This window comes from Macaca thibetana, chromosome 11, assembly GCF_024542745.1.
Source record: "Macaca thibetana thibetana isolate TM-01 chromosome 11, ASM2454274v1, whole genome shotgun sequence".
NCBI lineage: Eukaryota > Metazoa > Chordata > Mammalia > Primates > Cercopithecidae > Macaca > Macaca thibetana.
The window spans coordinates 42,093,594-42,107,676 of record NC_065588.1 but is presented as its reverse complement, the minus strand read 5'-3'; the positions used below and the strand labels follow the sequence as shown (position 1 = coordinate 42,107,676).

The window sequence follows — 14,083 nt, the reverse complement described above, 5'->3', positions numbered from 1 at the left end:
GCAATAATTATTTCAGACAAAGCAGACTTCAGAGCAAGAAAAATTATCGTGGATCAAGAGGGGCATTACATAGTGATAAAGAAAACCTAACAATCTTCTCCAAGAAGATATGGCAATCCTTAAGATATATGTACTGAACATAAAGCATCAAAACATGTGAGGCAAACACTGACAGAACTGCAAAGAGAAAGAACCAAACCCACTATTACAGTTGAAGACTTCAACATACCTCTATCAGTAATTGACAGATCCAATAGGCAGAAAATCAGTAAGGATATAGTTGAATTGAACAGCACCATCAATCAACTGGATCTAATTGATATTTACTGAATACTTCATCCAACAATATATTCTTCTCAAGCTCACATGGAACATCCACCAAGATAGACCACAATCTGGGACATAAAACACACCTTAGCAAATTTAAAAGAATAGAAATCATATGTATACTCTGAAACCACAATGGAATTAAATAGAAATCGACAAGGTTTGGCTGTGTCCCCACCCATGCGGTTACGCCCGTGCTGCTGTTCTCCTGATAGTGAGTCAGTCTTCACGAGATCTGATGATTTCATAAGGGACTTTCCCCCCCTTTGCTTGGCACTTCTCTCTCCTGCTGCCATGTGAAGGATGTGTTTGCTTCCTTTTCTGTCATGATTGTTGCTTTCCTAAGGCCTTCCCAGCCATGCAAAACTGTGAGTCAATTAAACCTTTATAAGTTACCCAGTCTCAGGTATGTCCTTACAGCAGCATGAGAACAGATTAATAGAGAAATCAATAACAAAAAGTCAGAAAATATAAAAAACATTTGGAGTCTAAGTAACACATTTTTACAATATTTCGAACTAAAGGAAAATGAAAATACAACGTAACCATAATTTCTGGATATAGTAAAAGTAGTACTTAGAGGGAAGGCTTTAGCATTGAATGTATATACTAAAAAAGAAGAAAGATCTAAAATAATAATGTAAGCTTCTACCTTAGGAAACTAGACAAAGCAGAGCACATTAAACCCAAACCAGGCAGAAGAAAAAAAATAAATAAAGGAGCAGAAAGTAATGAAACTGAAAACAGGAAACCAACAGAAAGAAAAAAATTTAACAAATCCAAAAGCTGGTTCTTGGGGGGAAAAATTTCAGTAAAATACATAAACCTGTAGCTAACCTAACCAAGAAAAGGTAACAGAAGATACATATCATTAATATCAGAAATGAAAAAGGGACCATCACTACCAATCCCATGGACATTAAAAGGATGATAATAAAGAAACAGAAATATCTCTATGCTCACACATTTGGTAACTCAGATGAAATCGACCAACTCCCTGAAAGACACAATCTGCCAAAACTCACTCAAGGAGCAACAGATAATCTGAATAACATTGTAACTATTAAAGAAATTGAATCAATAATTAATAACCTTCAAAACAGAAAGTACCAGGACCACATGGTTTCTCTGCTGAATTCACAACAAATAATTAAAGGAAGGAATGATACCAATTCTCTACAATCCCTACCAGACAACAGAAGCAAAAGGAACACTTTCTAACTCATTCTATGAGGATGGCATTACCCTATTACCAAAATCAGACAAAGACATGACAAGAAAACTACATCCCAGAATCTTGCATGAATATAGAGGAGAACATCCTCAGGAAAAATATTAGCAAATCGTATCAAACAATGCATAAAAAAGAAATATATACCATGACAAAATAAAATTTATTACAGGCACACAAGGCTGGTTGAAGTAAAAAATTGAAGTAACCCATCACATTCACAAGCTAAAAAATAAAAATCATATGATCATAGCACTAGATGCAGAAAAGCATTTGATATAATCCATTATCTACTCATGCTAAAAGCTCTCAGCAAAAAAACAAATTAAAAATGGGTTAAATATCTGAATAGACAACCCACCAAAGAAGATATACGTATGGTAAATAAACAAAAAGATGCTCAACATCATATGTTATTAGGGAACTAGAAATTAACACAACAGATATACCAACACACACACCCCTATCAAAACGGCTCATATCTAAAACACTGACAACACTAAATGTTGGCAAAGATATGAAGCAACAAGATTCTCATTCACTGCTGGTAGGAATACAAAATAGTACAGATACTTTGGACGACAGATTCACAGTTTCTTACAGTGTTTAACATAGTCTTTATCATATGATCCAGCAATTATAATCCTAGGTCTTTGCTCAAATGAGTTGAAAAATTACATCCACACAAAGTTACACATAAATGTTTATAACACTTTAGTTCAAAACTGCCAATAATTGGAAGCAACTATGACATTGTTCAATAGATGAATGGATAAGCAAACTATGGTACATCTGTATAATAAAATATTATGCAGAAATAAAAAGAAATGAGCTATCCAACAAGAAGAAGACATGGAGAAAACTTATGTGCATATTACTAAGTGAAAGAAAGCAGATTAAAAAGCATACTGCTGAATAATTCTAACTATATTACATTCCAGAAAAGTCAAAACTACAGAGACAGTAAAAAAATCAGCGGCTGCCAGGAATTGGGGGTGAGGGAGGGGGTGAGGAGGAGTAAATAGGTAAAGCATAATGAATTTTTAGTGTAGTGAAGGTACTCTGTATGTTACTGTAATGCTGGAGACATGACATTATGCATTTGTCAAAACCCATGGAACTACAGAAAGAATGAATCTGAATGTAAACTATGAACTTTAGTTAATAATAGTGTATCAATATTGGCTCATCAATTATAATGTGTGTACCACACTAATGCAAGGTGCCAATAATAGTGGAAACTGTGTGCAGGTAGGACGGAAATATGGGAGCTCTTTTATCTGCTCGATTTTTCCATAAACCTAAAACTGCTCTTAAAAAATGCAGTTTAGGCCGGGCACGGTGGCTTACGTCTGTAATCGCCTCGGAGGCCGAGGCGAGCGGATCATGAGGTCAGATCAAGACCACCCTGGCTAACACGGTGAAGCCCCGTTCTCTACTAAGTATACAAAAAAAAAATTAGCCGGGCGTGGAGGTGGGCGCTTGTAGTCCCAGCTACTCAGGAGGCTGAGGCAGGAGAATGGTGTGAACCCAGGAGGCAGAGCTTGCAATGAGCCGAGACCGCACCACTGCACTCCAGCCTGCGCGACAGAACGAGACTCCGTCTCAAAAAAAAACCAAAAAAAAAAAAAAAAAAAAAAAAAAAACGGTTTATTAGCTTTAAAAAAGATATGGATGAATATTATCACTATTGTGCAACTGTGTTGAAAACATTAGACATATATATATTTTGTTTGTTTTATTTTGTTTTGTTTTGTTTTTGAGGTGATGCCTTGCTCTGTCACACAGGCTAGAATGCAATGGCATCATCTCGGCTCACTGCAACCTCCACCTCTCCGGTTTAAGCAATTCTGCGTCAGCCTCCCGATTAGCTGGGATTACAGTCACCCGCCACCATGCCTGGCTAATGTTCGCATTTTTAGTAGAGATGGGTTTCACCACATTGGCCAGGCTGTTCTCAAACTCCTGACCTCAAGTGATCCATCTACCCCGGCCTTCCAAAGTGCTGAAATTATAGGCGTGAGCCACCGCACCTGGCCTAGACATTATAATTAGGTAAGACAAAATATGAAGTATATAGAAAATACCTATCAGTTGAAAAATATAATGGAAGTTGAGATCATTTATAACAACTAAATATAAGACTACCACTTAGCAATAAACTTAATAAAGTACAAAATTGATGTGAAGAAAAGTCTAGAAACTCTATTGGAAAAAAAAAATAGTAATGACATGGGCTGATACCTTTTCCAGTAAGGGAAGACTAAAAAAAAGTGTCCACTATCAAAAAATAAACAAAAAACTCTGTTCATTAAAAGCAGTTGCGGCTAGGCGCAGTGGCTCACGCCTGTAATCCCAGCGCTTTGGGAGGCCAAGGCAGGCGGATCACGAGCTCAGGAGTTCCAGACCAGCCTGGCCAATATGGTGAAACCCCGTCTCTACTAAAAATACAAAAATTAGCTGGGCATGGTGGTGCGTGCCTGTAATCCCAGCTACTCAGGCTGAGGCAGGAGAATCGCTTGAAACCGGGAGGTGAAGGTTACAGTGAGCCAAGATCGTGCCACTGCACTCCAGTCTGGGTGACACCGCGAGACTCCATCTTAAAAAAAAAAAAAACCAATTGCAATCCATATCCCAACATGACTTTCTTAGCAATTTCGAAAAATAAATCTGATTTATACATCACTCTAATTTCAAAACTTGGCATAGTGCCTAGTATAAGGTAGTTGCTCAAATAAATCACAAAAAAACTGTAAAGAATCAGCAGGGGCAACCTGCCATATCCAAAGTTAAAATATATTTAAAGTGATGGTGTAATAAGGACAGAGATCAAGGGGATAACAAGTGATCCAGAAACAGGCACAGCATATATAGGAATTTAGTATATGACAAATGTCTGAGGGAAAGATGAACTTGCCAATAAGTTAGCCATTTGGAAAATAATTAAGCTAGACTCATACCTCACTCTATACATCAAGCTAAATTACAAATGAATCAAAAAGTAAAAATATTAATGTATTACAAAGCAAAAAATGTGTATTTTATGATATAAAAGTTGAAAAGGTCTTTCTAAGCACGACATGAAAACCATTAAGATTTAAATTCTACGTAGCAAAATATGGCTAAAGTCTCGAGACGTGGGGTAGACACATAATAAACAGATGACATCCTTTTTTTTCCTTTGAGACAGAGTCTCACTTTGTCACCCAGGCTGGAGTGCAGTGGCATAATCTCGGCTTACTGCAACCTCTGCCTCCCAGGTTCAGGCGATTCCCATGCCTCAGACACCCAAGTAGCTGGGATTACAGGCACCCGCCACCACGCTCAGCTAATTTTTGTATTTTTAGTAGAGACAGACAGGGTTTTGCCATGTTGACCAGGCTGGTCTTGAACTCCTGACCTCAAGTGATCCGCCTCCCTTGGCTTCCCAAAGTGTTGGGATTACAGGTGTGAGCCACCACGCCTGGCCAAGAGTTGACATCCTTAATGCAGAGAGAAGTATTGCAAATTTTTAGGAAGGGCAATAAAGAATAAGCAAATGACACGAGTAGATAATTCACAGAAGAAAATCATATTTAAAAATATTTAACTCAGGCCAGGTACGGTGGCTCAAGCCTGTAATCCCAGCACTTTGGGAGGCCGAGACGGGCGGATCACGAGGTCAGGAGATCGAGACCAGCCTGGCTAACACGGTGAAACCCTGTCTCTACTAAAAATACAAAAAACTAGCCGGGCGAGGTGGCGGGCGCCTGTAGTCTCAGCTATTTGGGAGGCTGAGGCAGGAGAATGGTGTAAACCTGGGAGGCAGAGCTTGTAGTGAGCTGAGATCCAGCCACTGCACTCCAGCCTGGGTGACAGAGCGAGACTCTGTCTCAAAAAAAAAAAAAAAAAAAAAAAAAAATTTAACTCAATACCTGAAATAAAAATTAAAACAGGAGCTGGGGAATGGTAAGATGAAGAAGCAGAAGACAAAAGATTTTTAGGGCAATAAAACTATTCTGTATACTGTAATGGTGGACACATGTTATTATATTAATATTTGTCGAAACCCATAGAGTAGTAGTCAGGTGCAGTGGTTCATGCCTATAATCCCAACCCTTTGTGAAGTCAAGGTGGGAGGATTGTTTAAGACCAGGAATTCAAAACCAGCTTAGGCAACATATAAGACCCTGTCTGTACAGAATTTTTTTTGTTTTTGTTTTTGAGATGGAGTCTTGCTTTGTCACCCAGGCTGGAGTGCAGTGGTGTGATCAGGGCTCACTGCAAGCTCTGCCTCCTGAGTTCATGCCATTCTCCTGCGTCAGCCTCCCGAGAAGCTGGGACCACAGGTGCCCACCACCATGCCCAGCTAACTTTTTTGTATTTTTAGTAGAGACGGGGTTTCACTGTGTTAGCCAGGATGGTCTCAATCTCCTGACCTCATGATCCGCCCATCTCGGTCTCCCAAAGTGTTGGGATTACAGGCGTGAGTCACTGCACCCAGAAAATTTTAAAATTAGCTAGGCAAAAAAGTTAAAATTTGGTGGGTGTGGTGGTCACACCTGTAGTCCTAGCTACTCAGGAGGCTGAGGCGGGAGGGATCACTTGAGCCCAGGAAGTCCCAGTTACAGCGAGCTGTGATCATCCCACTAAACTCTAGCCTGGATGACAGAACAAGACTTTGTCTCAAAAACAAACAACAACAGGCTGGGTGCAGTGGCTCATGCCTGTAATCCCAACACTTTGGGAGGCCAAGGTGGGTAGACTACGAGGTTAGGAGTTCAAGATCAGCCTGGCCAACATGGTGAAATGACGTCTCCACTAAAAATACAAAAAATAGCTGGGCATGGTGGCACGCACCTGTAGTCCCAGCTACTTGGGAGGATGAGGCGAGAGAATCGCTTGAACTTGGGAGACAGAGGTTGCAGTGAGCCGAGATAACCCCACTGCACTCCAGCCTGGGTGATGGAGCAAGACTCCATCTCCAAACAACAACAACAACAACAAATTTCACAAAACAACCCAACAAAACAAAACCCCCAGAATGTACAATGTCAAGAGCAAATCTTAAACTATGGACTTTGGGTGATAATGATGTGTCAACACAGGTTAACCAGTTGTAACAAATGTACCATTCCTATAAAGATTTAATATTTGTGGGGCAGGTGCTATATACGAATACTCTGTATTTGCCACTCAATTTTGTTGTAAACCTAAAATTGCTCTCAAAATAAAGTCTATTTAAAAATTTTAAATAACAAAAGAATAAAAATTGACAGTCTTTTTGAGGCTATCAGATCAGCAAAGATGAAATTTCCCTTCAGATTTGAGTAGTTAGGTAGCGGGAAACAAGCTCATATTCTATTATTTGAATTACAAATTAACATTTTTGGATGGTAATTTGTCAATTTCTATAAAAATAAAAACATGTAAATCTCCTGACTCAGCAATTCCCAGTTTCGTATTTTAGTCTACTGAAATACTTGTAGAAAATGTGCTATAGAAACAAAATTATTCACCACAGTTCTGTTCATATGTAATAGCAAATAACTAAAATCCCAAATACCCTTAATATGAGATATAGTTAACAGACTATAGTGCAGGATCATTGCATCTTATTCATGGAAAGAAATGTGTCCTCATAATTCAAGAGCAATCCTGTCAAAAAAAGGACGAGCAATTCTATTTACCAATGCAGATAACAAAGACAGTGCAATAAAAGGGAATTCTTGGTATTCAATACAAAGAATGAGTAAATCTATGTATTGACATAAAAAGTGTATATATATATTCTATATGAATATTACATATATTATTGAAGCAAGCTCTAGATCAGCATATATAGTTTAAAATAAGAAACAAAGTATACATGTATACTTTTCATGTACAATATAGTACAGCTGTATATGAAAAAGGTTTGTAAAGATATATACCAAAATTACAACCATGCTTATCTTTCGATAATGCTATTTTTATAATTTAAATTTTTTAAAAGCTAGAAGTATAATTTTAAGATGAGAAAAACAATTATGTAAATATTGTGGAATCACTTTTGTTAAGAGTCTTGAGTAGCACCTGATGAAACTAATTTGGATTGTCCCACTGGACAGTGCTGAAGCCCAAAACATCCACTGTGACTCTTACTTTTTTTAGAATAAACTACTCTTATAGTATGAGAAAAGAAAGTTACAGTGACAAATTGAACAAAAAAGTCACTGACTTACCCTAATTTCCTTAAGACCAGATTACTGACAGAGGGAAAAATATCAAAATATAAGATTTAAATGGAAACTAAAAAAATCACGTAAGTTCTAAATAAAAACATGGGGGTTCTTCTACAATTTGGGCACAGAGAAAGCCTTCCTAACTATAATCCAGATCCAGAAGCAATAATGAAAAACCTAATAAATTTGTTTACAGAAAAATTAATTGAAAGAAAAAAACCCTTCATCTAGGACAAAAATAAAGTAACGCAAAACAAAGGGTAAAGTAAAAAGACAAATGATTAACTGAAAAAATGAGAAAACTTTTTCAAGTTACACCACAGCAGACATTTTTTTTTTTGGAGTATGACATAGGACAAAGAATAAATTCTTAACAATATTGAGAAATGGGATTTTTGGTGTGGGAGAAAGAAGATACAGGTGTGAAAATGATAAAACAAAGTAAAAACCTTGTTGTACTTAATCTAAATTCCAAGAATCAGTAGAAACACACAGACTATCTTGCCTATCAGAGAGCAGGGAAACTATCAAATACTTACATTAAGGTCACAACCAAAGGACTTGGGAAATCCACTTGAAAAGACTTTCACTGACCAAAAATAGCACAATTTGTATACCAAGAAGGATACAATAACCTCAATTGACTGAAATACCTCAAATACGTTTAAATTCCTGTTGGCTCATAGTAATACTACAAACAAAATAAACAAAAACCAAACCTCATGGTAACTTTGTGCAGAGCGATAGTGAGCAACTCATTATTTTGAAAACAGGTAAATAAGGGAAATATCCAAGCATCTATCTTGCCTTTCCTGTAGGAAATATTCCTCAAAGAAGGCAAATGACTAATAAAAGGGGGTCGTTTATATTTTACAAACCTTAATGAAATAATGTTCTGAACAATGATCCTTAAAGGCTGTTTACATCACAAAAAGAGACAAGAAGATATTACATATTTCCTGATGGAAGTACACAATTTCATTTCTGAAGTGGTCTTCAAATAGTGAAACCAGAACTTGATCAGATATTTGGTCCAAACTATCAATGCACAGAAAATACAAGGTCAGAGTAACACGCTAAACAATATCAGGAAAATCCAGACTGTAATGCTCTATAGGACAAATTAAACTGTTTTTTTTTCCCCCAACAAAAACTTGCAAAGAAAAAAAAAAATTAAGAGGGATGGAGGGGTAATCTCACAGATTAAAAGAGATTTAAGACTTATCAACCAGAGGCAATGTTTGAACCTTAGATTCCAATTCAAACTCTAAAAAGGCCACCGGAGAAATGTAAACACTGACAGGATATAAGAAATCATAATATTAAAGGGAATTAATTTTTTTCTGTAGGAGTATGGTGGTGGTGGTGGTACAGTATTTATATCTAAAGAGTGAGGTCCCTAACTTTTAGAGATAAATGCTTACAGATTAAAAAACCAAGCATCAATATGTGATGATATAAGAGGGAGTGGGACTTACTGAAAACAATCTATATTGTACATCTAAAAGGAGAATTATGGCTCATGCCTGTAATCCCAGCACTTTGGGAGGCTGAGGTGGGCAGATCACTTGAGTTCAGGAGTTCGAGAACAGCCTTGGCAACAAGGCAAAACCCTGTCTCTATAAAAAATGCAAAAATTAGCTTGGTATGGCAACATGCACCTGTAGTCTCAGTCACTTGGGAGGCTGAGGTGGGAGGATGGCTTGAGCTCAGAAGACAGAGGTTGCAATGAGCCAAGATCAAGACAGCATCACTGCATTGCAGCCTGGGTGACATAGTGAGACCCTGTCTCAAAAAACAAAAACAAAAAAGAAAAAAAAAGGAGAATTATAGATACAAAAAGACTATGTAAAGTGTGGTGCTAATACAGAACTAAAAACAAGTTAAATGTATACTCAAAGTCACTTTTAAGTCCTTAAAAGGAAGAGAGCACATAGCTATTTCAACTTTAAATACAAAGCATTTTACAATAATATATACGTGCAGAAAATAATTTTAGCTTTAAATCTGATGGAAACAAAGAAAGTTGTTTTGTTTTTGTTTTTTAAAAAGAGTATCTTACTTTATAACCCAGGATGGAGTGCATTGACGCAATCATAGCTCACCGTAGCCTTGAAGTTCTGGGCTCAAGGGATTCTCCAGCTGGCATTACAGGCTCAAACCACCATGCCCAGCATAAAAGTTCTGTACTAGTATTTTTGATATGATATTAAAGAAATTAGAACAGCCACTTAGTGGTCAACGGCTGTCATATATATGTTTCTACTCAGAATTGGAACTAAATATGAATAAGAGCCATTTCTCTTTTCATGCCCTTATGCTTGTAGTATTCTAACTTCTCACAGTTTCCTGGACATACAAGGTCCTTTTATACTCCTGTGCTTGCTCTTAACATTCTGAAAGGTTTATTTTAGCATGACAAATTCCTACTCATTCTTTAAGACTCAACTAAATGTAATGCTTGTAGTAAAACTCTCCAACCATCCCAAAGTTAAACTGTCCAATATGTTGCAAACAGCACTATGAAACTATCTTTTTTACAGTACTTATTTATACTGTAATTTATTTGTTTTTTGGGTCTGTGTCCCTTAGGACTGGGAGTGATTTTTGTATTTTTATCTTCTGGCCCATGCACCCTTCTAGAGGATGCTTAATAAATATTTGCAGACTAAAACTAATTAGCCATGCAGTAGTGAAAAGCTATGGCTTTAAAAAAATGGCATGCTCTAAGAAGCCCTGTTTAATCTGTCTTGTTCAGAAAAGACTAGCAAGAAAAAGGTAAATCATCAAATTATGTAACGCTGATTTATCAGCAAGATGGGAAACTGTCAGACATCTAGGTTCATTAACTCTTCCAGCAACTTATCTTGAAGTAACCTAAACACTTCATCTAAAGCAGTTATTCTTAAACTTCTCTATTTTTTATCTTTTTAGACATGAGGTCTCACTATGTTGCCCAAGCTAGACTCGAATTCCTAGGTTAAAATGATCCTCCTGCCTCAGCCTTCCTGGACACCTGGGGCATGCAGCACTGCCACAAGCTTCGTAAACTTTTTGAAAAGTTAACGAACACCTTTAGCACACTACCCATTCCATCAACTACTATTTATCATGAAAAAAACAAAAATCTCAAGACAAATGGAGAGTAAAATTGGCATGCAGTGAAGAAAGTTTCAAATTAACTTACAAACATACACTAAAAAGAAAGAGATGGTCAAATTAAATGAATGAAGGAAATAATGAGAAACAACCTAAAGAACAAATTTTTAAAGAATTTTTTTGACAAACAGATTTTATACTATGATCAAGTACACATATATAGGTCACATATATGTAACTGAAAACAATATTTACCCTCACTAACATGGTGAACTATGATATATTTAATTTTTTTGTTGAAAAGGAAAACAAACAAAAACCTACTAAAATGATCCACAGTCCCACTATTGGGTTGAGAGTTAAAGTTTGATCATTGCTGTCCTATAGATACTTTGCATACTATTAATAATCCCTAGGCTACACAGGCAGCCATAATCATACAAAAAATCTGTATATGAAGTTTACAATAAAGTATAATATCTATATCACAAAAATATGAATAGCAAATATAGATTGTAAAAGCTATGGTAATTTCTGCTATCAATTATGAAGAGTGAAATGGAATCTTTGATATCTAAAAAATGAACGGCATTATGTCTATTGAGACAAATGCTGGCAGGGCTTAGTAGCTTATACTTGTAGTGCCAGCACTTTGGGAGGCCGAGGCCAGAGGGATCACTGGAGGTCAGGAGTTCGAGACCAGCCTGGCCAACATGGTGAAAAAAAGATAAAAATTAGCCAGGGATGATGGCACATGCCTGTAATCCCAGCTACTCAAGAGGCTGAGGCAAAAGAATTGCTTGAACCCAGGAGGCAGAGGTTGCAGTTAGCGGAGACAGCACCACTGCACTCTAGCCTGACAACAGAGCGAGACTGTCTCAAAAAATATTAGTCCTAGACCTCTAAAAAAATGACTCAAGGCAAAGGGTCTTACCTGAGTACTATCAAAGAATTAAGACTTTCATTTTAACCAACATTCTTTTCAAGTTTTCCTTCAAGTCTAAGAAAGGTTTTTTCAGAAGTTCATCTTAATTAAACTGTAAGCTGGTATGGCTTTAAAAATAATTTTCATAGGTATACACCCCAAACTCAAATTCAAAAAATCATTCTCTTTCTAGCACATTATTACTTCTAAGTTTCTACTATATAGAAATACTATAGCTGCCGCTAAGTTCAAGCCACTTAAAATTTTTTTTTTAACAGCCAAATATATAATCAAATTCTTAATGGATTTTCTTTACTGAAAACAAATACTGAACCACATTCTCTACAACGTACCATTAAGCAATGAAGTTCTTTCCATTACTTACATATAAATTTCTTAGTTTAGGTCCATATAATGGATCATAAATGTAAGAGTTACATTTAATTTTTTTGTTGAAAAGAAAAACAAACAAAAACCTACTAAAGAGTTACATTTATGTAACTCTTACAGTTTTGCTAAAAGTTGGTGGTTCTAAAGGAAAATTTTCATGAACTATAGATGACAGAAACTTAAATATAAAAGCATTCCAAAACAAAGAATACTTTTATATATCAAATAAAATTGCCATTTACTTTTTACAAGACTGCCACAGACACATGAAGTTCTGTCCAGGTTTTCTCATTGGATCTCCAGGCTGACTGGATCCACTGAATGGAGAAGGCTGAGAACTGTTAGGCTGGCCCTGCACTTGTACAGCTGGTGAAGGTGGCATAGGAGTGTTCTGTGAAAAAGAACAAATGCAGAGTTTGTGACATGACACTGAAAAATTTCATATTTTATAGTTTTATAAATTTGATTACATTAAGTTATGCATTTCTACCATAAAATTTACTTTTTATAATTTTGTTTATGATTACCTTTAAAAATCTTTAAGAAAATTATATTTATAGAAATATTTAGAAAGTTTGATTATTTTATTTAATATAAAACCACAACAGCAATACCACATTGTTATTACCACTATTTGTAGGATGAAACAATACAATTGTAGATTTAAATGAGAAATAAATATACTATAAATGTACCCATTGGATTTACTTATGTGAATTCTTCACAAGAACAGATCAACTGTAAATTACTACTTTTTTGTATGTTTCCTTTTAGATTTTCTAAAGAATATAATGTGAAACAATATGGTAAAAAGCAATGAAAATTTTAGATAGCAAAAAATGATGTAACCATATGTATAAAATATGATATTAACTAATTTGCAGTAAGCTGCTTAACAATTTTAGATTTTGAAGTTGCTCAATTATGTATTTTTTGTTATTTTTAGAGACAGGGTTGGTCTTGTTCTGTTGCCTAGGCGGGTTACAGAGGCATAATCATAGCTCACTATAATCTCAAATTACTGGCCTCAAGTCATCCTCCCCTTTTGGCCTCCCAAAGCGCTGGCATTACAGGTATGAGCTGCCACACCCAGCCCCCAGTCTAATTATATCTTTTGTTATTTACATAAGAATTCGAGGCTGGGCACGATGGTTCATGCCTGTAATCCTAGCACTTTGGGAGGCCCGGGGCGGGGCGGGGGGGAACATGGCGAAACCCCATCTCTACTAAAAACCAAAATTAGCTAGGCATAGTGGCAGGCATCTGTAATCCCAACTACTTGAGAGGCTGAAGCAAGAGAATCACTTGAACCCAAGAGGCAGAGGTTGCAGTGAGCTGAGATTGCTCCACTTCACTCCAGCCTGGGTGAAAGATGGAGACTTCGCCTCAAAAGAAAACATAATAATAATAATTCTAATTGCAGGCATAAAGTCTTTTAAATATATCCTGTATTTTTTTTTCTTTTAGATCCCATCCCTTTCTCTTGGAAAAAACACTAATAATTACAATGTACCTTAAATCAAATTTAGGCAATATATTTTCTTGAAATACCACAAACGGAAAAAGTAATGTTAAATTTCTTATAGAAATGGTGGTACATCATTTCTGAAGAACTGCTTAAAGGCAGTAAATTAAAACTCTGGGAAAACATTGAATATACTTGTTCATTTATAAAGTAATGCAGTCGTGCATCACTTAATGACACGAATACGTTTGAGAAGTGGGCCGTCAGGTGACCTATTTCATTGTTCTGTGAATGCTACACAGTGTACTTCCACAAACCTAGATGATATAGCCTATTACATACCTAGGCTATATGCAATACCCTATTGCTCCTAGGCTAAAAATCTGTATAGCATGTTATTGTACCAAATACTATAGGCAACTGTAGCACAATGGTTAAGTATT

General features: G+C 36.4%; 1 protein-coding gene across 1 annotated transcript in view; it reads right to left on the bottom strand.

The window, feature by feature from the left end:
- The window catches only part of ARID2 (AT-rich interaction domain 2), a 188,494-nt gene that overhangs the window by 35,210 nt on the left and 139,201 nt on the right, over positions 1-14,083 (bottom strand). The window contains exon 16 of the mRNA XM_050746848.1: positions 12,418-12,566. Coding sequence (XP_050602805.1) covers positions 12,418-12,566 — 149 coding nt within the window. The remainder of the gene's footprint in view (positions 1-12,417; positions 12,567-14,083) is intronic.